The sequence below is a fragment of the Hemiscyllium ocellatum genome, chromosome 48, assembly GCF_020745735.1.
Source record: "Hemiscyllium ocellatum isolate sHemOce1 chromosome 48, sHemOce1.pat.X.cur, whole genome shotgun sequence".
NCBI lineage: Eukaryota > Metazoa > Chordata > Chondrichthyes > Orectolobiformes > Hemiscylliidae > Hemiscyllium > Hemiscyllium ocellatum.
This window is the reverse complement of record NC_083448.1, coordinates 18,839,568-18,863,101: the sequence shown is the minus strand read 5'-3', so window position 1 is coordinate 18,863,101 and position 23,534 is coordinate 18,839,568. Positions and strand designations below refer to the sequence as shown.

The 23,534-nt window shown below is 54.8% G+C and overlaps 2 protein-coding genes across 2 annotated transcripts in view; both read right to left on the bottom strand.

Moving 5' to 3' along the window:
- Positions 1 to 324: 324 nt before the first annotated feature.
- Positions 325 to 16,850, bottom strand: LOC132836916 (aspartate aminotransferase, cytoplasmic-like). Its single transcript, XM_060856483.1, has 10 exons — positions 16,778 to 16,850; positions 15,722 to 15,880; positions 12,304 to 12,485; positions 11,373 to 11,496; positions 10,469 to 10,581; positions 7,722 to 7,826; positions 4,864 to 5,014; positions 4,207 to 4,372; positions 2,503 to 2,645; positions 325 to 497 (listed from the first exon to the last, which is right to left on the bottom strand). The coding sequence occupies exons 1-10, from the start codon at positions 16,848 to 16,850 to the stop codon at positions 325 to 327; spliced, it is 1,389 nt and encodes a 462-aa protein (XP_060712466.1).
- Positions 16,851 to 22,324: 5,474 nt separating this feature from the next.
- LOC132836938 (beta-4C adrenergic receptor-like) overlaps positions 22,325 to 23,534 on the bottom strand; it is a 1,993-nt gene continuing 783 nt past the window's right edge. Inside the window, exon 1 of the mRNA XM_060856515.1 lies at positions 22,325 to 23,534. This exon is cut by the window's right edge and continues 783 nt beyond it. Coding sequence (XP_060712498.1) covers positions 23,232 to 23,534 — 303 coding nt within the window. The 3' untranslated portion in view covers positions 22,325 to 23,231.

The following is a 23,534-nucleotide window of genomic DNA, read 5'->3' as shown; positions in this document are numbered from 1 at the left end:
CGTGTGTGTGTGTGTGTGTGTGTGTGTGCGCCTCCTCTGGTACACACTGGAACAGGTGAAGAATGCAGGGGCTGAGCTCTGGATTTGCTGTGGTGCCCACCCCTGGCCCCCAGCCCCCATCATGGACTCTCCCGTTCCTCCTGACTGCAGTTGGCTCCCCCACAGCAGACTGGAGCCTCTCTCTTAATCTCCCTGTGTTTTATTCACATTAAAACTTTCCACAGTAAACTGGACCCCTCGCGACAAACGTGCCCCTTGTTGTACTGCACGGGGGAACAGGAAGTGAGGGATAGGGGGCTGGTGGATGGGCAGAGTGGCCTGCAGTTACAGCTCTGCTGGCTGCGCTGTCTCTGCGGTTTCGAGACCTGACTGAACAGCCTCACTGATGCACCGGGCGATGTAGGAGAGGTTCTGATTGTTCATCAGGCTCATATTGATCTGGCCAATGGATGTCAGGTAAATATGTCTCCTCTTCTTCAAGTACATGATCTCGGAATCTATTGGGAAGACACAAAGAATTGGATGAATGACTGCTGGGGTCTTGCGCGTTCTCTCTGTCTCTCTCTGTCTCTCTCTGTCTCAGACACATACACAGACTCACACACTTCTGGAGGGGCTCGGTTTGAGGGAGCTGGGCAGACGTAGCTAGTGTGGAAAGTAGCCATGGTGATCAATGGTTCAGGCAGAGTGAGAGCTAGAGCAGTGAGGCTGGGCAGTCTGCAGCACTGAGGGGCTGGGGGAGATGGAAACGTCAGTCATTCAGGAGAGGGCTGAACAGGTGTGTCTTTGTCGAGATCGAGAATAGTGTTGGCACAATCCGAGGCCTGTCAGCCCTTCACGTTGCTGCCAGCCCGCTGTCGACTGAGGCTGACAAATGGAGTTGAGGACTGTGAAGGATTAAAACAAAAAGCACCAAGTTGGCAGAGATAATGGGTGACCTGAAAATTGGCATTGCTTTGAGAATGCAGGCGAGTAGGACCAGGGCACTGGGGAAAGTAAGTGACGATACAACAAGAATTTAACGGAGCCAAAGGAAACATCAAAACAGACTGCAAAAGCTTCTGCAGGTACAGAGAAGGGGCACGTTTCCATTATTTGTGCATGTTCATTTATCTTAATCGGAACTTATGACAGGGACAGAGGAATGGGATGGAAGCTTTGTCTGTCACTGAAGGAGAGACAAAGCATCTCCCAGGACGAGAGATCCAAGTGGCTGTGGAGAAGGAGTTGTTGAAGGAAATTAGCAGGAGTCAGCAGTTTGGACTGAAGAAATGTATGGGAGTGAAAGTTGCAGATTTCCCAGGAGTTGATGGTCTCCACAAAGGTGGTATATGTCACCCCACTCTTTAATAATGACAGTGAGAGAGAGAAACCCTGGACCTTCCGATTGGTTCGCCAAATATCAGTCGCCAGAGGAATTCGGGAGGTTACTGTCAAGGATGTGGTGATCAGACACTCTGTGCCTGACCACCTTATTGACCCCAGTCAGCACAGATATGGGTCACTGTGGAAGGAGCTCTGACAGACCACACTGAGAGCACCGTCTGCAGTTGTAGTTTCCTTCTCTCGGGGATCACAGCTAAGGTGGGCATCTGGAACCCAGAGGAAGGTCAGGGGAGTCTGAGGAGAAGAGACAGGTTTGTTGATGGGACGGTTGTAAACTTTTGAAATCTCTCCGGTGGAGGGCGAGGGAAACTCGCTGTGTTTAAAGTTGAGATTGTTAAGTTTCTGATTGTCAGGGTTGGTGCAGGGGATGGAGAAGACGCATTGTACTGTCCCATCAGTCATGACCATGTTCACTGTCCAGGCACACTCAACGGGCTGAATGGCCAGCACCTCTTCATTAAAAAGAACCTGCTTGATGGATCTTGCTGTTTTATGATGGAGGGTCAGCAAGTGATTGGCCGCATTGGGAACGGAGTTTTATTTTTTAAAAAGCCTTCCCTCATGGCGATGTTGGCATCGCTAGTTGGGTCAGCATTTATTACCCACCCTAATTACTGAGGGGGCAGCTGGGCATCAACCCCATTGCTATGGGTCTTGAGTCACGTGTAGGCCAGACCAGGTCAGGATGGCAGATTCCTTCCCTGAGGGACATGAGTGATTGAGATGGGGATTTCCCAGGAAGGGAATCACGGTCATCTTTGGACGAGTTTTTGTTGTTGTTGAATGAAGATTTCTCCAGGTGCTGGGGTGGGATTCAAACCCAGACTCCGAGAACATGAGGCTGGGCCAGTGCCTCCCAGTGTGACCCAGTGGTGGTGTGGGACAGCATGATGCTCTGATCTGGGTGACACTTTGCTGAGGCTTTCCATCCCAGATCCCGAGGGCTGTTCCCACTGGCTTCCTGATCCCTGTGGTGATCCGAAAGCCGTGGCTCGGAAATTACCGGCAACCCTTGGTGCAGCCGGTACCCCACCAACCCCCCCGAATGGCATCCCGAGGGGTTCACTTGCTTGGGAGGGAGGGCCTTGTGGGATCTTGCCATGCCAGGAGCCTCACCTTTGAAGTCAGCGAACATGTAGAGTCCAATCTGTCGTCTGATGTGGTTCAGCGGCCTGAGGGTCCCCAGAGTACGCAACTCCTCTGCCAACTTCTCCCTCGTCAACATCAACCGCTCCGCCATGCTCCTGAGATTGGCCTGCCTGGGGATAGAGGGAGGGAGGGAGGGAGGAAGAGCCTCTTGTTACCTGCAGGAAACACTCCCTCTTGTCATGCCCCCACAGCCCACCCCCTGCACAAACACGTCCGTCTCCATTTCTCAGGCTGGTGAAAAGGGATCAGACTTTGTCTCCGGTGACACACACCTATTCAGGGATTTTGTTCATGTCTCAGCTTGGGGGCAATTTTGGAAAGGTCCCTGGACGAAAGAAGATAGACAAACAGCGCTCCTGAGAAAAAGGGGGAAAGGTTCAAGCAAGTAGTTGAGGGGCAATTGCGGTTTAGAACCGATGGAATAAAACCCTGAACAGGCTGTTGGAAGCTGGGAGTGTTTAAACTCCAGGGAGTTTAAAATTGGGAGGAAATGTCAACATTTCTGGCATCAGCCCTTCATCGAGACTGACATCATTCCTGATGATGAGCTTATGCCCAAAGGGTCAACTCTCCAGCTCCTGGGGTGCTGCCTGACCTCCTGTGCTTTTCCAGCATCACACTTTTGGACTCTATCCCCAGCATCTGCAGTGCTCGCTCCCTCTTGGTTAAATGACAGGTGTTGAAGAGTTTGAGAGCGCGTACACACACTCAAGGGGCAGTTCATGACGAGCCTATATAATTGTTTCTGGGATCCTTCAAGGAATGTTTTGGATGAATGGGATGATATTTTACTGTTTCACAACCCATTAAGTTGGGTAAATAGTTTGGCTATCTCCAGTGCTTGGTTTAAGAAGCATTTTGTTGTTAAAAGCAGGACTGTGTGTACGCCTCTCAGGGAGAGAGCATCAATCCAAAACAAAAGAGAAGGCATGATCTATCAAGCCAGATGTTTGTGTGGGCTCTGCCTTTGTGAGTGATCCTATCAGCTCAGATTCCAACACTCTGTCCATTAAACAGCTCTTGTTCAACCCCTCTTCCTGAGATCTTGTTCAAACTGAGAGAATTCTCCAAACCCAGGTGAAGGTAAATCCCAGGAGGAAGGGTGGCCTGGGATGGGCAGGGAGTTATGATGAGGGCATCAGACTGAGGGCAGGGAGTAGGTCATTTCGGACTGAGACGAGGAGAAATCTCTTCACCGAGAGAGTGAAGACCCTCGGCCATCCACGCCAAACACTTGACACAAGTTGCTGGAAAAGCTCAGCAGGTCTAGCAGCATCGATGGAGAGAAATCAGTGTTAAGGTTTCAGGGCCAGGGACCCTAATTGTGAACGGAAAACTGCACCCACGATTCTTTGGGGTTCTATTAGAGCCAAATGTTGAAGGTTTGTGAGGAGTCAGGTACAGATCTGAGGGCGATGGGGGATTGAAGAATCTGGGGGAGCAGGTGGGAACAGACGGGGTTAGATGGTCAACCAGGGTCATGTTGAAGGGCTGAATGGTCTTTTGCTGCTGTCTCTTTCGCCATCACAGCAATGGTGGTGTTGGGGGGTGGGGGAGGAGATGAGGTTGTAGGGGGGGTAGACCCGGCCTGAAGGTTGATGCAACAGTGCCTGGATGGTGTGTGCACAGGACGATCCCAGAGTGAGGGACAGGGAGCAGAGCAGTACTCACCACTCAGCAAAGAAGGCAGGGTTATTGAGGATGGTCGCCACAATGCGAGCGCCCAGATGGGGGGGAGCTGACCAAGTACACCTGGCCGCTAACATCAACTGCGACCGGATCCTAATCAGGCTCGGATTATCCCGGGATACGATCGTCAGGCTTCCCACTCGTTCATCTGGGAACAGAGGCAAAGGGACCCGGTGAAATGGCTCACCCCCATCCCAATAATCCGTCGGTCACTGTCTGCAGCCCCCCCAAGGATCTCTGAGAGAAGCTTTCCAGAATGTTCTCCACTCCCAGAGAGCATCCCCCCTCCCCCCTCCCCCCTCACACTCTCACTCACACTCTCTCCCTCCCCTCTGATAGTTACTCTGTGCTCCTGCTCACTGGTGAGCCTCCAAGTCAGGAGGGGAGATGTTATCTTCCCCAATCACCTCCCCACGTCCCGGTCCAGAGAGCGCTTCCCAGGGCCCACCTGATTCCATCGCTCGCTGACCTTCCGGAACGTTCAGCTCCTCAAACGTTCAGGGGTCTGCGCTGGACCTTGTGCCAAGTCCAGTTACCACAGGCCCATCTGCGCAACCCCCCACCTTCCCCCTGCTACCCCCAATCTCCCCAGGGTTGGGTCAAGTCTGAGCCCTGGGAGGCCGCACCCTGCCCACTCACCGCACAGCCCGAAGTTCTTGGAGTAGGACTGGGCACAGAGGAGCTCAAAGCGTTCGGTCACAAAGTGCCTGACAGGAAATGCATCCTTGTTAAGGTCTCCAGTCGCGAGGCCTTGGGCCGTTACAAAGAAAAAAGGGAACAGCCTCTTTCTCTGAAAACAGAAGGAGATACTCATTCAGTGACGGTCCGCTGTGGTGAATCCTCCTCCAATCCCACCTGGAAAATCCTGTCACCCGCAAACAGCGGGGGCCAGCATTCCGGTTCCAGAGGGCCAGGGGACACAGGAGATGTCCTGGTGCACTGGAAGGGTTTTTCCATCAGCCTGCCTCACACACCATCCCGTCTCAGAGAGACCGGGCAGTGAACGTCTCCCCTTGTCCCTCTACACATCAACCCAGCCACCCCGCCACTCTCACACCCCATGGCCTCTGAATCCAGCGCCATCGCCAATTCCACCACCGTTTTCCCCCATTCCTCACCCCTCTTCTCCCCACCTCCCCCCACAGCAACTCTTATCCAAATCCTCACCTCTGGAGGTTTAGTCTCCTTACTTGAGAAAGGGTGCACTGGCACTGGAGGAGGGGGTGGTGGTGCAGAGGAGGTGCACAGGGGTGATCGCGGAGTTGAGGGGGTCAGTTTATGAGGACAGGCTGAGTAGATTGGGATTATATTCACTGGAATTCAGAAGATTGACAGGGGGAATCTTATAGAAACAGAAAATTATGAAGGGAACAGATAAGATAGAAGTAGAGAGGATGTTTCCACTGGTAGGGGGGAACTAGGAGAAGAGGGCACAGCTTCAAAATTAGGGGGAGCAGATTTAGGACTGAATTGGGAAGCAATTAGAACATTTAAGAGGCGTTTCGATGGATACATGAATAGGAAGGGTTTGGAGGGATATGGGCTGGGTGCTGGCAGGTGGGACTAGATTGGGTTGGGATATCTGGGTCAGCATGGACGGGTTGGACCGAAGGGTCTGTTTCCATGCTGTCCATCTCTATGAACTCCTTCAGATAGAGGGTTGTGAATCTATGGAATTCCCTGCCCAGGGAAGTGGTTGACACCACCTTACGGCATGTTTTCCAGGAGAACGTGGATTGTTGAACAGGAAAGGAATTAAGGGATATGGTGGGAGTGTGGGTAAGTGGAGCTGAGTCCATGAAAGTGTCAGCCATGATCTTACTGAATGGTGGGGCAGACTCGATGGGCCGGATGGCCTGCTCCTGCTCCTGGTTCTGAGGATGGTGTGTAGCCAGGCCAGTCCATGTCTCCAGAGCAAGAGGGAAGGGGTCCCTCTGTCAGAACCGTGGAGATGTTGATTCAGTCTCCCCATGGACAGGGACTCAGGGTCTCCCACAAAGACTCCTGACTGACTGGACCCAGCAACGTGAACCGTTCTCATCAATCCCCTCAGCTCCCTCTGAAAGAGCCTGATGGCCTTGTTGGAAGGTGTGGTGAACAGATCCACACACACCCATCTCCAGGAGGGGTTTCACCTCTCGGGGGGGGGGAGGGGACGAGAATATAAAAGCAGGGAGGTACTTCTGAGGCTCTATCAGGCTCTGGTCAGACCACATTTGGAGGATTGTGCAGAGTTTTGGGCCCCATATCTCAGGAAGGATGGACTGGCCCTGGAGCGTGTTCAGAGGAAGTTCACGAGAATGGTCTCAGGAATGTGCAGCTTAACATATGAGGAACGTTTGAGGGCCCTGGGTTTATACTGGATGAAGATTGGATGGATGTGGGGGATCAAATTTCAAACAGAGAGAATCCTGAATGGCCTGGACAGAGTGGATGTTGGGAAGATGTTTCCATTGGTGGGAGAGACTCTGACAGAAGGGCACATCATTGAGTGGATTTAAGATGGACATCAATACATGATAGGGGATGAAGGGTTAATGGGGAGTAAGGGCTTGAGAAACTTATCAGCCATGATTGAATGGTGGAGCCAAGTCAATGGGCCAAATGGCCTCCTTTCTGCTCCTGTGTCTTATGGAGGGAGCTTGGGGAGTATTCACTCTTCAAGAGGTAACTCCAATAGAATCTCAGCTAGAATAAAGCAGGGAGTAGGGGAACAGCAAGTGGGTTATTGTGCTAACGGTGAGGTAACCACTGAGCTCAGCTAGTGACCTGGACTGAGTGAGTAGAGAGTAGAGGCCAGGAGCCTCTGAAATCCAGGGGCAGGGACAGTCCGTGGGAACTGAGGTCTGGAGGAATTCCTTCAGCCACAAGCTGTGGGGTCCATCTCTGGAAGTCAGTACCACAGAAGGCCCTGGAGGTCACGGCCTGTGTTTGAGAGAGCAGGAGGATTCAAGGGTTACGGGGGAAGGCCGGAGAACGGGCCTTGGAAACATTACCAGCCATGACTGAATGGCCTCATTTTCCTGTGCTGTCTGTGGGTGCATTGGTCTGGAGGTTAAAGGTCCTGCTATCCCCTCAGGAACAGCCACTTGGTCTGGGCTGGAGTCAAACATGCTGACTTGACACTGACCAGCTCCTCCAACAGACCACAATGGGAGTATTGTGCACAGTTTTGGGCCCCGTTGGAGAGCTGAACACATCGCTGTGGATCTGGGGTTACATGGAGGCCATTCCCGTTCAGGATAGTCATCCCCTTTCGTGGGGGGACAATAGTGAACCTGACGGTGGTTCTCCCACCATGGTCATCATGGAGTTTTCCATGGAATTCCAATCCCACCATTGGGATTCCATCGTAGCTCCACTGGGTCTCCGATGATGATAATGTCCCCTGCCCCCACCTTGGCCATGCCCTCCCTGTTGGCATCTCCCCACCGTCCCGTGGTTGAGGGGGAGCCGGAGGGTGGGTTTGGAAGGGGGTGTGACCCCTGACCCCTCACCTTCATGACCTCCGCGATCTGCCTCCACTCGGCGGGAGTTGGATCCATGGCTGTCGGCCAATGAGCTGCCACTTGCAGCACGATGATGGAATATTCCGGAGCGTTCTGGAAGGAGCACAGAGACAGAGAGACAGTGAGAGAGAGAGAGAGAGAGAAAGAGAGAGATGTTGACTAAACTACCACCACTCTCCCCTCCCTGAGTTAACGTCTCAGGATGGGTCACCCATCTTCCTTCCTACACCCATCTCCCCTTCCACCCCCGCCCCCACCCTCGTCAGAATGGGGAAAGGAAAGGGGGGCATCTCCTCCCCCATCCCCCTCCTCCCAGCATCTCCCACCCAAAACCTTGAGCCTTTCCCCCTCCTGGCCTTTCCCGATGCCTTGTGGCCAGTCCACGCTGGGTTGGGGTGGGGGTGGGGATCGGTCCACACTGGGTTGGGTTGGGGTGCGGTGGGAGCCGGTCCACGCTGGGTTGGGTTGGGTTGGGTTGGGGTGCGGTGGGAGCCGGTCCACGCTGGGTTGAGGTTGGGGTGGGTGGTGGGGGGAGAAGGCTCTGAGATGTGAACATGAGGTTAACAGGCCGTGGGGGGAGATTCTGACGGTGTGGTGGGGAGGTGGGGGGAGGGGGCTGGGTAAGTGGGCCAGGATGGGCAGCGAGTTGGTGGAAGCAGCACGGTCAGGGGTGTCGAGGAAGTGCCCACTGCCTCACAGGTCCAAGGGGGCTGACTCACCATTTGGGACTGGTATTTAACATAGTAAAGGGGCACTGACCCGGTCTGTCGCACACTAAGAGAGCCGTTAAACGCTGCCTGTTGTGAGGGTTTCGGATTTAAGAGTAACCTTCTCGCATCTCTGTCTTACTGGTCCTTTCCTGACCCACTCTCTGCACTCCCTGGTTGTTGGGATGTCATGATGAGTTTAGAACATAGAACATAGAACAATAAAGCACAGAACAGGCCCTTCGGCCCACGATGTTGTGCCGAACATTTGTCCAAGCTTAAGCACCTATCCATGTACCTATCCAATTGCGGCTTAAAGGTCACCAATGATTCTGACTCTGCCACTCCCACAGGCAGCGCATTCCATGCCCCCACCACTCTCTGGGTAAAGAACCTACCCCTGACATCCCCCCTATACCTTCCACCCTTCACCTTAAATTTATGTCCCCTTGCACCCGGGGAAAATGTCTCTGACTGTCCACTCCATGTATTCCCCTGATCATCTTATCAACCTCTATCAAGTCACCCCTCACCCTTCGCCGTTCCAATGAGAAAAGGCCTGGCACTCTCAACCTATCCTCGTACGACTATTCTCCATTCCAGGCAACATTCTGGTAAATCTCCTCTGCACCCTCTCCAAAGCTTCCACATCTTTCTTAAAATGAGGTGACCAGAATTGCACACAGTACTCCAAATGTAGCCTTACCAAGGTCCTGTACAGCTGCAACATCTTGAATTCAAACCCTCTGCTAATGAACACTAATACACCATAGGCCTTCTTACAAGCTCTAACCACCTGAGTGGCAACTTTCAAAGAGCTATGAACGTAGACTCCAAGGTCCCTCTGCTCCTCCACCTTACTAAGAACCCTACCGTTAACCCTGTATTCCGCATTCTTATTTGTCCTTCCAAAATGGAAAACCTCACACTTGACAGGGTTGAACTCCATCTGCCACTCCTCAGCCCAGCTCTGCATCATACCTAAGTCCCTTTGCAGCTGACAATAGCCCTCCTCACTGTCCACAACTCCACCAATCTTCGTATCGTCTGCAAATTTACTGACTCACCCTTCGACTCCCTCTCCCAAGTCATTAATAAACATTACAAACAGCAGAGGACCAAAACTGATCCCTGCGGAACTCCACTTGTAACTGGCCTCCAGGCTGAATATTTACCATCTCCCACCACTCTCTGACTTCGACCGGTTAGCCAGTTCTCTATCCAACTGGCCAAATTTCCCACTATCCCATGCCTCCTGACCTTCCACATAAGCCTACCATGGGGAACCTTATCAAATGCCTTACTAAAATCCATGTACACTACATCCACTGCTCTACCCTCATCCACATGCTTGGTCACCTCCTCAAAGAATTCAGGAGGTTTGTACTGGAGGTTGGTAAGGCCTCGATTGCAGTAGTGGGTGCAGTCACCCTGCTTTTGGAAGGATATTATTAAACTGGAGAGGGTTCAGAAGAGAGAGAGAGACCAGGATGTTGCCAGGGATGCAGGGATGCAGCTGTAAGGAGAGGCTGAATAGGCTGGGACATTTTTCACTGGAGGGTCAGAGGTTGAGGAGTGACCCTGGGGGAGTTGGGGTAAAATCGAGAGGGGTACAGGTAGAGTTTGAAAATAGGTTTATTTTCACCATCATGTGGGATTGCAAGACAAGGGGACATACTTTGAAGGTGAGAGGACAGACATTTAATTAAGACAAGGGGGGAATATGTTTGAGACCAAGGCTGGATCACGTGTTCAGTGACCTGCCTGAGGATGTGCTTCTCATGACAACACTGAAAAGACACTTGGATCAGGACATGAATGGGAAGGGGTTTGGAGGGATATGGGTCAGGAACAGGCAGGTTGGACGAATGGTCTGTTTCCGTGCTGTGTGACTTTATTTTTCTCTGTTTGTTTGAATACATGTCCCATTCTCCAGCCCTGTTGCTTGTCATTGTGTGTGTGTGTGTGTGTGTGTCCCATCTCCCCAGCCTCCCATCTGAGTGACTGGCCTGAGCAGGAATCTGGTACCTCCATGTCGTCCAGCCACTGTGGGATGGCCAGGCACAGCTTCTCGTGATCCCAGTAATGATAACGGCGGATATCAGTGAAGCCAGCTCCTTGGAAGGTGAACACGTGTGTCTCTGCCAGGGAACACGAGCAGACAGAGAGAGAGAGAGAGAGGTTATTCCCACTTGGGGACCACTGATCCTGAAGAGGTCTCTGCCACAGGAACACCCCTCTCTGGGCACCAGCCCACCATGACCCTGGCACCCCTCTCCACAGGCCAGAGTACCACTGGCTCAGGACCTGCTGATCTGACATGCACATTCAGGCTCACGTTACATTTGCATAGCAGCCAGCACAGCCCCAGAGTGGCCTGAAGGGGTTGACTGTTCACCTGTTTGGTTTGGGAGTGGGATTGTCGTGGGAGATGTTATCTGTGGGGTGTGTGTACACCAAGACTCCAGTGAGGGCAGAAATGTGTCTGTGTCTGTGCAGGATCGGGTGCGAGTCACAGTGTGTTACCTTGTTGTGGGGAGGATGTTATTAAACTACAAAAAGTGCAGAGAAAATTTCCCCAGATGTTGCCTGGACTCAAGGGCCTGAGTAGTCAGGAGAGGTTGAACAAGCTTGGACATTTTTATTCAGAGACTGAGGGGGGGGGAGACCTTTTATAGAGGTGCAGAGGATGGTGAGAGACATGGATAGGGTGAATGCACTCAGTGTTTTCCCCAGGGTTGGGGTATCGAGGATGAGACGACGTCAGTTTGAGGTGAGAGGGGAAAGAATAAAAAGGGAACCTGAGGGGGTAATGCTTTCACACAGAGGATGGCACGGAATGAGCTGCCAGTGGATGTGGTTGAGGTGGGTACATTGACAATGTGGACAGCAGTTGGGGGGTGGGAGGTGGGTGAGGGACAGGATGACTCACCCCAGCAGGGCTCCGAGACGTAGACAGCGGGAGACAAGGGGTCAGTAATGGTGAACCATCGCTTGAGAAACTGCGCGACCAAGAACAGAGCTCCGTTTCCTCCAGGGACCTGAATACTGTCAGCCTGGGGGTGGGGGAGAGAGGGACAGAGAGAGAGGGGTTGGGAGGGGGGAATTGGCATCGGTCAGCAGAGGGCTCTTCGTATATCCCACAGCAACACTCCCTCCCTCCCCCACAACCTCCCCCCACCCCTTCCCCATCATGAAGGTCCATGTGCTCCCTGCAGGAGCTGGGGAGGGCCAAGGGGTGACCACTGTGACCTCCCATCTCCACCCCCCCCTGCCCAGTGTGGGTGAGGTGCTTCCACACTGAGCCCTGTTTACCCCTGCCCCAGGGGCAGACCATGTGAGGTGGTGAGAACAGCCCAGCAATGCCCACCACACCTGCACCCAGATGTGGTCCCTCCAGCAGGGGCTCTGACCCATGGCTGCTGATGGTGTGGAACACTGGGACACAGGGTGACCTGTTTTGACCTCTGTGCTGACCCCCAAGCCACGCAAAGCAGATTGAGAACCTAGTCAGGGTCCCCCTGAGGGTGGGAGGGCAGTGAGGTGAGCCATATCTCTGGGACGTTGGGAATGGGTCCATGTTCAGTATGGCCTCTTCCCAGGGCACCGGTGTGGTGGGCTAGGGGGAGAATGTGGGTAAGTGGAGTTGAAATGCCCATCAGCCATGATTGAATGGCGGAGTGGACTCGATGGGCCGAATGGCCTTACTTCCACTCCTATGTCTTATGATCTTATGGGCTTACCCAGAGCCAGGGAGACCAGCCCTTCTGAAGCCCACCACAGTGACTGCCAATGGGATTGAAACCCACCAGCACCCCTCTTTCCCCCCCCGCCCCCCCCCCCCCCCCCCCAAAAAGACTCACCCTCTTCTCCACGATAGCAATGCTCTCATTGCCCAGGATGAGGGCTGTAGACACCCTGTTAAACTCCGACTGCCCCAGCACTGATATGTCATCGTGGCACAGTGTCGGGTCATTGAGGATCTGCCTGTGAACCTTCCTGACCACGGGCAGCGTCCACACCTCTCCGTCCTCAGCAAAGTACTCTGCAAATAACAGCCGCAGTGTGGAGTCAGTCTCCCCAGCTCATGGCCACTCCTCCAGCTCTGTGCTCTCTGGGCGTACAGTGGTCAAGTCACCCATTGGTGTAGTGGCTGGAGAGGTGGGGGGCTGCTATCACACAGTGGTAGCCCTGCCCAATGTCCTGGAGTCCATTATCCCTGCACAAACCCTATCCTATCTCCTGCTGCTTTCCCCTTCCCCTTCCCCACGATTTCCATCCACCAAAGACCTCAGGAAGGTCTCTGTCCAGTCTGCCCTCATTACCTTTCCAGGGATAGAGTGAGCAGACTTGGCCAACGTCTGTTGGACTCCCGGATAGCTAAGGATTATCCGATTGAAGAGCCTGACGGATAATTCCACAAGAAACAGCAATAGGATGAGGCCATCCGGTTCCCAGTCCTGCTCTGCCAATCAATAGCATCATGGCAGACGCTGGAGATTCAAGTGGTGCTGGAAAAGCACAGTGGGTCAGTCAGCATCCGAGGAGCAGGAGAGTCCACGTTTCGGCCATTCCTCATTCCTGATGAAGGGAATTTGCCTGTCACGTTGATGTTCCTCCTCCTTGGATGCGGCCAGACCTGCTGTGCTTTTCCAGCACCACTCGAATCTTGACTTCCGTCGCATCATGGCTCGTCCAACTTGACTCGTGTTTGCGTTCCTCCCTTTCCCCTTTACCCTCCACTCCCTGAACTGATCAACAATCTCTCAATGTTTGAATCCTGTCTCCCTGACTGAGTGAGGACCTCCCTCTCTCTTTCTCTGCCTACAATGTACGCAGGTGCTCTGCCCTGACACCTCTCTGTGGCGAGGAGATCCAAAGACCCTCCACTGTGTGAGAGAAGCAATTCCCCCTCATCCCCAGTCTGCAGTGGGTGCCCCTTTTATTCTGAGAGTGTGCACTCTGCTCCTGAACTTTCCCAGGAGGCGGGGGGGGGGGGGTGGGGGAGCAGAGCATCTCCTCAGCATTGACCCCACCCAACCCAACCCTTTCAATCAGATCACCGGTCCCCCAACAACTTCTCCCACACCCCCCTGCCATTGTCCTCAGTGGTCACTCCCAAACCATGGGCAGTTTACACCCACCCCCACTGTGGGCACAGTGTGCCCTCCCAGGGGCTGGGGGTGAAGCCCCCTACTCAGTTGACACAGACCCCCTGCCTCCATTCCAGTAGACCTCCAGCTTGTTCTCTCTGGAGGGGTAGGGAGGCGACAATCCATCCTCTCACTGGGGTAAGGAGGAGGGGGACAGATCAATTCAGAGGGACTTCCTTTAGCAGAGAGCGGTGAGAGGGAGGGGGGGTGCGGGGAGAGGTGGTATCAAGAAAGAGGGAGGGAGCAACATTAAAGGGGGCAGGAGGGTCAAAGGGACAGCAGGGAAGTGGGGTCAGGAATACGAACAGCAGCGTGGAGGAGACACGCTGACTGGACACCTCTGATACAGGAGGAACTCAACAACAGTCAGTGCTGAGGGAGTGCCGCACTGTCGGAGGGTCAGCGCTGAGGGAGTGGGCACTGTCTGAGGGTCAGCGCTGAGGGAGCGCCGCACTGTCTGAGGGTCAGCGCTGAGGGAGCGCCGCACTGTCTGAGGGTCAGCGCTGAGGGAGTGGGCACTGTCGGAGGGTCAGCGCTGAGGGAGTGGGCACTGTCGGAGGGTCAGTGCTGAGGGAATGGGCACTGTCGGAGGGTCAGTGCTGAGGGAGTGGGCACTGTCGGAGGGTCAGCGCTGAGGGAGTGGGCACTGTCGGAGGGTCAGTGCTGAGGGAATGGGCACTGTCGGAGGGTCAGTGCTGAGGGAGCGCCGCACTGTCGGAGGGTCAGTGCTGAGGGAGTGGGCACTGTCTGAGGGTCAGTGCTGAGGGAGTGGGCACTGTCTGAGGGTCAGTGCTGAGGGAGTGGGCACTGTCTGAGGGTCAGTGCTGAGGGAGTGGGCACTGTCTGAGGGTCAGTGCTGAGGGAGTGGGCACTGTCTGAGGGTCAGTGCTGAGGGAGTGGGCACTGTCTGAGGGTCAGTGCTGAGGGAGTGGGCACTGTCAGAGGGTCAGTGCTGAGGGAGTGGGCACTGTCTGAGGGTCAGTGCTGAGGGAATGGGCACTGTCGGAGGGTCAGTGCTGAGGGAGCGCCGCACTGTCGGAGGGTCAGTGCTGAGGGAGTGGGCACAGTCGGAGGGTCAGCGCTGAGGGAGTGGGCACTGTCGGAGGGTCAGCGCTGAGGGAATGGGCACTGTCGGAGGGTCAGCGCTGAGGGAGTGGGCACTGTCGGAGGGTCAGTGCTGAGGGAGTGGGCACTGTCTGAGGGTCAGTGCTGAGGGAGCGCCGCACTGTCTGAGGGTCAGTGCTGAGGGAGTGGGCACAGTCTGAGGGTCAGTGCTGAGGGAGTGGGCACTGTCGGAGGGTCAGTGCTGAGGGAGTGGGCACTGTCGGAGGGTCAGTGCTGAGGGAGTGGGCACTGTCTGAGGGTCAGTGCTGAGGGAATGGGCACTGTCGGAGGGTCAGTGCTGAGGGAGCGCCGCACTGTCGGAGGGTCAGTGCTGAGGGAGCGCCGCACTGTCTGAGGGTCAGTGCTGAGGGAGTGGGCACTGTCGGAGGGTCAGTGCTGAGGGAGTGGGCACTGTCGGAGGGTCAGTGCTGAGGGAATGGGCACTGTCGGAGGGTCAGTGCTGAGGGAGTGGGCACTGTCTGAGGGTCAGTGCTGAGGGAGTGGGCACTGTCTGAGGGTCAGTGCTGAGGGAGTGGGCACTGTCTGAGGGTCAGTGCTGAGGGAATGGGCACTGTCGGAGGGTCAGTGCTGAGGGAGCGCCGCACTGTCGGAGGGTCAGTGCTGAGGGAGTGGGCACTGTCGGAGGGTCAGTGCTGAGGGAGTGGGCACTGTCGGAGGGTCAGTGCTGAGGGAGTGGGCACTGTCGGAGGGTCAGTGCTGAGGGAGTGGCCACTGTCGAAGGGTCAGTGCTGAGGGAGAGCTGCATTGTCGGAGGGTCAGTGCTGAGGGAGTGGGCACTGTCGGAGGGTCAGTGCTGAGGGAGCGCCGTGTAAGCATTGGGATCTTCCTGTGCGCCATCAGCCTGCCTGGTTTCTCCCAGCTGGGGGATAGAGCAGGACGGGTAGCCTCTGAAACAGCCTCGGTTTGGGCTGGTGTGAATTTTGTGAAGGTATCAGTGACCTCCCCAGCCTTACAGGTCTGGCTCTGTCACTCCCCCACCCAGCCCACTCCCTCACTCACTCACCCCGCGAGCCCAGGTACATCTTCTCAGGGTTGGGGTCCTTGTTGTATTCATCATTGTAGACCCACTGGTGGGACATAAGGCGCAGGGGAGTTCCCTGGAACACCGACAGGGAAGCTGTTGTGTTGACACACTGGCTTTCAGGAGTGATCTCCATGGTAACTGTCAACAAAGAACCAGCAGAGACTGGAGCCAGTCTCAGGGCCTGGCACCTTTGAAGTCCAGCCCCAGAGTGTGGCTGGTCCCTGGATTGGGGATGGGGGTGGTGGCAGACTCCCTGTCTCAGTCTGTCCCTCTCCCAGTCCAAAGCCTTCCTCCTTGAGCTTCCCTCAGCACACACCCTCTCCAACTGGCCCTGCCCCCTTTCACACCCTCACACTCTCATTGGCTGACCCTTGCTCTGCCCTCATCCTGCCCAGACCCAAACCTCAGCCTCCCATTGGCTAGCTTCCCCAGCCCCCTCCACCAGCATGGTTAACCCCCATTGGCCACCCCATTGACCTTCCCCCATCTCCAACTCCCATTGGCTGCCCTTCATGCCCCCCATGTCAGTTTTCTGTGTTTGACTGTCTTTGCCAGTTGTTGTTGTTGTAGTAAGTGTGGGGTGTGGGTGAGGAGAGAGGAAGGTGGGGTGGGTATTTCCTCAGCACTTCCATCTGTCCAGGATACTGGAGGGACCGATTGGCCTCACTGCCTCAGGGTGTCCTTGAGATGTGAGTTCCTGCTGGTTTCTCAGCAATAGTTGATCATCTTTGTGAAGGTGTGAGAGTCCCAGGGAGGGGGCTGTTTCTGGTTTAGTCCTGTGATTCCGCCCCCCTTCACCACCTCACTCTGTCCACCTTAGCCCAGCAATCCGACCTGCCTCTGTCTCTGTGTGTTGGATGGGGAACACTCTTGCTCCTTCTACTGAGACATCATTGGAAGTGGCAGGGCCTGATGTTGATCCCTTGGTCCTGTTGTCCCCTCCCCTGGTGGGAAGGCTGTGGGCTTGCAGGGCAAGAAATGAGTCTGGGGTCCAGGTAAAAGGCCTTACCCTGAGCTGAACCAGGTCCGTCCCACCTTGGCCTGGTCCCACCACCAGACTCTGGGCCTGGCCAGGCCTGGTCACTCCATCCCGGTGTCCTTCCCACATCCATGTGGGTTCCTCTGGGGAGCTGGCACAGACTCTCTGGCCTCCTCTGATCAACGTGGAGTGTTCCAGGCAGTCACAAACGCTGCTCCCATCGCCATCAAAAGTGCCCCGGCCCCTTGTTGCTGATTTGACACCAGCACAACACCGCCTCCCGCTGGTACAGTGGATTACTGCAGCCCAGGTGCAGTGGCTGTCACAGAGTAGTGAGTGGTTGATTCCACCCCCCCACCCCCCGGCAGTGTCAGTGCTGAGATGCTGTCTGCCTGTTTCTCTATCGGAGTGTGTGACGGTGGTGTTGTTTCCCTGTAGGTGACTGGCTCACTGCGTTCCAGGCCAGGAAGGCGATCAGGTCCCACCAACCCCAGAGTGGGTCATGCGTACTGCTGACCAGGCGTTCCCCTCTCTACAGGTAACACAGCTTGTTCATTCAATCTATTGTGTGTTTGCTATGTTGAGTGGCAGCCCGTGTGCCCTGACCACTGGGATTCCCTTCCTCCACACCCTTCCCCAAGCCCCATCTTCCTTGAATGCCCTGGCCCCCCCCCCTTGTTCCCACCACCCCATGCTCCCTGACCCCTCTCTCACCCACTGCCGCTCTCTGCCAGTTCAGAAGTGCACAGTCCTGGATATTTGAGCCGGGTGCCTGGTGTGGGTGTTTGGATGTGGGTTTGCCCGTTATGCTGTGTAATCTCTGGCTCTGTGCCCATGCTGTGTTGTCACACACTGTCGCAGGGAGTGTGTTGGTTATCTCTGAGTCGTCAGCACCGAATCACGGTTCACCAAGATGGTTCTGTCCCCGTTTCGCACTCTCTCACCTTCTCCCTTCGAAGCTGGGAGTGTGGAGACTGTTCCTTGTCTTTTCTCCTCTGTGTTCCTGTCCCTGATTCCGGAGTGTTGTGCTGGCTCGGGGAGAGATGGATTGATTGAGAGTCGTTGTGTCTGCCCAGGGGAGTGAGGAACCACCCAGGCCTGTGTTTTTCAGGCTGTGGTGAACCCCTGAAGCTCTCCAGTGGAACAGTCAAGTTGGATGGTGTTGGAAAACCAACTGTGTTGTGGTTGAAAACACTTTTTTGTAGATGTGTTTGTCCAGAAAGTCAGCAAACACTGGGTTTGGAGGTCTCTGGGGGAAGGGATTTCAGGCAGCTGTGTGCGTCTGGTGGTTCAAGGAGGTCTGCAAGTTAGTGTCTTATCATTCAGCTCGAATCATTCAATTTTCCATTTCTAAACATTGGATTAAAAAGTGACAGGGCTTCTTTATTCTCATCATTACCTGGTCTTGGGGTTTTTTTTCACTTCTGGCTGTCTGAATGTCTGAGTGTGTGAAGGTGATGGGTGTGAGGGTGGTATGTGTGTCTGTGAGAGCTGAGGAAAGGGTTTGTGCCGCGCTGTGGGGAGGTGTTCCCCCTCACACACAGACCCTTCTCTGTGCTCTGGATACAGAATCGCAGAAAGCAGTCTTCACCATTCTCCTGGCCACAAGGTGGTGCCAGACAGCAGCAGGTTCTGATCAGAGAGAGTCAGAGATTTATCTTTGAGAGTGAGGGTGGCGGGGTGACACAGTGTGATTGGTTTTCGGACAGAAACGTAACACGTCCAGGCACTGGGAGAAATGTTCATGCTGCTACCGCTGTGCCCGTTTCTTGAGCACTTTGTGCTGAGGGAGTGCCACCCTGTCAGAGGGACTGTCTCCCAGACACACACTCCCACTGACACACTCAGGGAAGAGTGTCTCTCCTCACTGGGACATCTCAGACGCAAAGATACGAAATATGTGGTACTCAGAACACACAGGCAAACAACATACACACAATGTCACAGAGATGTACAGCATGGAAACAGACCCTTTGGTCCAACCCATCCATGCTGCCCAGATTTCCGAAATTAATCTAGTCCCATTTGCCAGCACTTGGCCCATTTCCCTCCAACCCCTTCCTATTCATACACCCATCCAGATGCCTTTTAAATGCTGTAATTGTACCACTTCCTCTGGCAGCTCATTGCATACACGTACCACCCTCTGTGTGAAAAGATTGCCCCTTAGGTCTGTTTTATATCCTTCCCCTCTCACCCTAAACCTATGCCCTCTAGTTCTGGACTCCCCCAACCCAGGGAAAAGAATTTGTCTATTTATCCTATCCATGCCCCTCATGATTTTGTAAACCTCTATAAGGTCACCCCTCGGCCTCCGACACTCCAGGGAAAACAGCCCCAGCTTATTCAGTCTCTCCCTGTAGCTCAAACCCTCCAACCCTGGCAACATCCTTGTAAATCTTTTCAGAACCCTTTTAAGTTTATGTAGGGCTGGAGAGCTGAGGAAACAGGGTACATTTCCCCATGTAAGTGGCATGAGTGAACCAGTTGGGGTGTCTTTCCCAACAGTCAGAGTCAGGGTGACTGAGAGAGGGGGAGGATGTTGCACATTTACAGATGGATTTTCGATTTCCCCTGATCTGAGAGATTCTGGCCTTTGATCATGCCCAGTCCAGGGAGGTTATTCCCCACCATCTCAGTGACTCCTTCCCCTGTCTCTGTATTGCGGGAATGATGAGACAGCAAAGCTCCCAGGATATCAGGACATTTCCAGTGAGCATGCTAACTCTCCTTAACACCTGACACTGTCAAACTGAACCCTTTACGCTGCAGGAAGTCAGACCCATGCTAACAGAAATACCCCTGACCCTCTATCCCCCTTCTCCCCCTCCCTGCTCCTCCCTGCACAATTGGTGTGGAGGTTCAGGGCAGAGTTCAAGCTCCTCAGTGAACACACAGAACTCCTTTGGAGGGAAGGTCCCAGGGTGACCTTCCAGTTCACTGGGATGTTGTGGAGTTGCAGCACTCCCCAGGGCTCATCAGGAAGCTTCTGTGTCAGGCCTGGGAGCACTCTGTGAAAGCAACTGTACTGAAGCCAGCTTTCATGCCAAGATCTGTGCCATGAACTGCTTTGGAAATGGGGGAGCTGATGTGACCTGGGACAGCAAGCTTCCTGACTCTGGCAGAGGGGAGGGGTGGGGGCAATTTGAGCATGAAGCTGTTAGTATCTCTCGGGCTGTTCCCCAGTTGTCTTTGGGGGGGGTGTGGGTGAGAGGGAGAGGGAGTGGGGGATTTCCTGAAGCTGTCTTCTCTGACGTCACAACATCCCCCTTTGGTTTCTATTGTCCTTCAGACACTCAGGACAGTCACTGAGCCTGAAAACTTGGTGTGAAACTCAGCACATTAACTGTGCAGAGACCAAGCTGACATCTTGGGTGGAGTTGATAGGAACAGCCCTTGGTTGGTATGTTGAAGATGGATGTAATATCTGCAGGCGAGATTGGAAGGGTCTGGAGCAAGATTTCAGGTTTTCCTCAGTGGCAATTTCTGAGTGAGCGCAGAATCGAGGACACAGTGAAGGAACTGTCAGTGTGGTGTGACCATTGACTGGACACAAGCCTTTCAAAACCCTGGCAAAACACACACACACACTCACACTCACACTCACACTCTCACTCTCACTCACTCTCTCCCTCTCTCACTCTCACTCTCACTCTCTCACTCTCTCACTCTCACTCTCACTCTCACTCACTCTCTCTCTCTCTCTCACACTCTCTCTCTCTCTCTCACACTCTCTCTCTCTCTCACACTCTCTCTCTCTCTCTCTCTCTCTCTCACACTCTCTCTCTCACACACACACACACACACGTGTGTGGGCACACATAGGTGTGTATGCACACAGATGTAGCCATAGCCACACAATAACACACTCACTCTCTCTCTCTGTCACTCACTCACACACGCAGACACACACACACATGAGCTCAGGCACACTGACAAACCCTGCAGGCTGTGGCTGCCCAGTTGGATTGTTATCACTATAACACTATCTGAGTGTGGATCTCTCAGTGTGAGATCACTGAGTGTGTTCACCATCCCTGAGGACAGGATCGGACAGGTCTCGGAAACCAGCAAGGACATTGATTGGGCTCTTCAGGAAGCACCGTTCAGTCGTGGTGTTTAGCAGGGCTCTGGGTACGTGTGTGTGAGGCTTGTCGCTGTGTGCAGGGAGAGAGAGGCAGTGCAGGAGCTGAGCTGCAAGGACAGATAGTTCATACAACCCCACCACAGCCTCCCTCCCACCAGCAGCTTCCCTGCTCCAGGGTGCCTGGGATTGGTCTGTGCATGTTGGCTAGATTTTGGGATCCCCCTTCGAGGTGTGAGTGGGGCAGAGAGACTTCCCCATGGAGAGAGGGATTCAAGCAAATTGTTCCATTGGGAATGTGCTGGGGGAGGGGAGAGTGAAATGGGGTGCTTCCCAGGGGCAGAGAGGTGGTGTCCCGGGATGGAATGTGTTGCTGGTCATCGGAGTGGGGTTCCTGGGGCAGTTACAGTGAGGGATGCCCCACAGACTCAGAGCGTCGGAGGGTGTGCTGGGAGATTGACCGAGGGTGCTTGGGCTGGGGGAGGGGATTGTGTGTCTGTGTGAGAGTCCTCCGGCTGGAGGGTGGGAAGCTGATCCCTTTGCCTCCCAAGGTGTGAACCACCGTCCCTGCAATCGGAGGACACTGAGGCAATTGTTCCCATCCCTCACCACCTCCTGGTACTGAGAGGGGGATGGGGGGTAACGGTGCCCCCTCCTGAACACAGTGAGAAGTGCAAGTGAAAGGGGGAGGGGTTGCGGAGAGGGAGGAAGATGGGTCGGTCGTGGTGATGATGCCAGGCAGGAACAGTGGGCACGTAGTGCATGCCGTGCCTGGAGTGGAGCTCTTGGATAAAGCAAGAAGGCCATGTTTGTGACTGACTACGCCTGAGGCCCAGGCGTGTTCCCTCCGAGTGCCCCATATCCAGCACTGCCCCACTCACTCACTCACTGCCAGTGCTGAGGGAGTGCCACACTGTCAGAGGGTCAGTGCTGAGGGAGTGCCACACTGTCGGAGGCTCAGTGCTGAGGGAGTGCCGCACTGTTGTCGATACTGTATATTGTATGTCCTGCCTGAGGATCTGTCACTATGAAAGCAGGGAGATATGTGTCAGTAGGTCTGGTTTGAAGGTTAGAGGGGCCTCGATTGGGAATGGACATAGAGACAGCTCTCTCAACCGGGTTGGCCGTGACTCGAACTGTAGGTGAGTGTAGGAGTGCAGGCGCGAGTCCTGGCCCTGAGACAGGACTCTGCAGCAATGACAGGGTCCCAGAGAGAGTAAACCCCAGAGCTAGGATTGTTCATTCCCTTGGCAGTCAGTGTGTCTGGTGGAGCAACACCCCATACCCCTGCAGACACATCCTGATGATGGAGTCGGGGGGGTAGGGGACGGTCGAGTGGGCGGAACAATTTCAGTGTTTTCATCCCAACGGTGTCCAAGTGGCCCTGAGACCCCCTGAGGTGGGGCTGAGACCACTCCCCACCTACACCCAGTTACCCCAGCTCCCCCACAGGACACTGTCCAGTTCCTATTTCCCCCACTGCCCTCCCCCAGGAGGAAACACCGAGCTGACCAATAACTATTGGAAAAATAGCTTTAATGTTGTACGTTTACAGGAGTAACATTATTGTTCAAAAAAATAACTTATTTACGTGAGTAATGTTCCAGCCAGACCAGCGACGTGCCAACGCGCTCTCCCTCCATGGAGATCTGGAAAAGGGGTGTGAGATTTAATGTCTCTCTCTGTCTCGGTCAGGGTTTCAAACGGAGGTCAGAGCAAGGATGTGAGCCATCGCTGTGTTCTGTTCATAATTCTTCATTATAATGCCCACCCACCACCCCCCCACACACACACCCTGAATATACCCCTGTCCCCAATGCAGAATCCCTATTCTCTCTCTCTCTCTCTCTCTCTCCCTTGTCCCAATGTAAACATCCCCCTTCCCCTCAGTGGACAGGGCTGGGGTTGGGGGAGGGAGACGGGGAGCACTGGTGGGGAAGGCATGGTCTTGTGTTCACCCCCCCCCCCCCACACCACCCACTCTGTGCAGGAAACAACAGCCCCTTTTCCCCAGGCCTGGGGTCAGGGAGGAGCACACTGTGGGGACTGGAGGGCACCCTGCTGCTGGCCTTGAACTTATCCAACCCTCACCCCTCACCCCGGCCTGTACCCTGCCTAGACCCTACCTCCACCTCAATACCCCCTCTCGCCCCCTGACCCAACCCTGGGAGCTTGCTGTGCCTGGGCTCCTCTCTGGTCTCTCTGAGTCTGTCCTGCTCCCCCCACCGGGTTGTCACCCCCTCTCCACCCCAGTTTGGTCAGGAGATGGGGGGTGGGGTATCGTGCAGGAGGGGGGGTAAGTGTGTGATGGGGAGTGGCTTTGAACTGGGCACAGTGCCCCCCCCCCCGAGCAGTGTCACCCACCCACTCCCCTCTCATTATCCCTCCTCCCCCAGCCCCCCCCTGCAGTCCACTCGCTCCGTCGCTCAGCTGCTGGCTCCCTGGGCGGTGGGCGCTGGTGCCAGGGTGGTCGTGGCTGCCTCTCGGGCCCTGGAGGACAGGGAGAAGCTGGGTGGCAGCAGCAGCAGCAGCTCCCGGAAAGCCTGCCTGTAGTCCGGACTGCGGCAGTAAATCAGGGGGTTGAGCGCCGAGTTGGTGTAGCCCAGCCAGTTGGAGCAGAGCAGGAGCCAACGGGGTGGGCGCTGAGCCCCCAGTGCCTGAGCCATGTTCACCAGGAAGAAGGGAGCCCAGCACCCGGTGAAGGCACCCATGATCAGCCCCAGGGTCTT

Coding starts and splice junctions, on each gene's coding strand:
- LOC132836916 (XM_060856483.1), bottom strand. CDS start 16,850: ATGTGGGAAGGACACCGGGATGGAGTGACCAGGCCTGGCCAGGCCCAG. Junction 11,497..12,303: donor TTGCTATCGTGGAGAAGAGG/GTGAGTCTTTTT, acceptor CCCCACCCCCAG/GCTGACAGTATTCAGGTCCC. Junction 10,582..11,372: donor CGTCTCGGAGCCCTGCTGGG/GTGAGTCATCCT, acceptor GTTCCCTGGCAG/AGACACACGTGTTCACCTTC.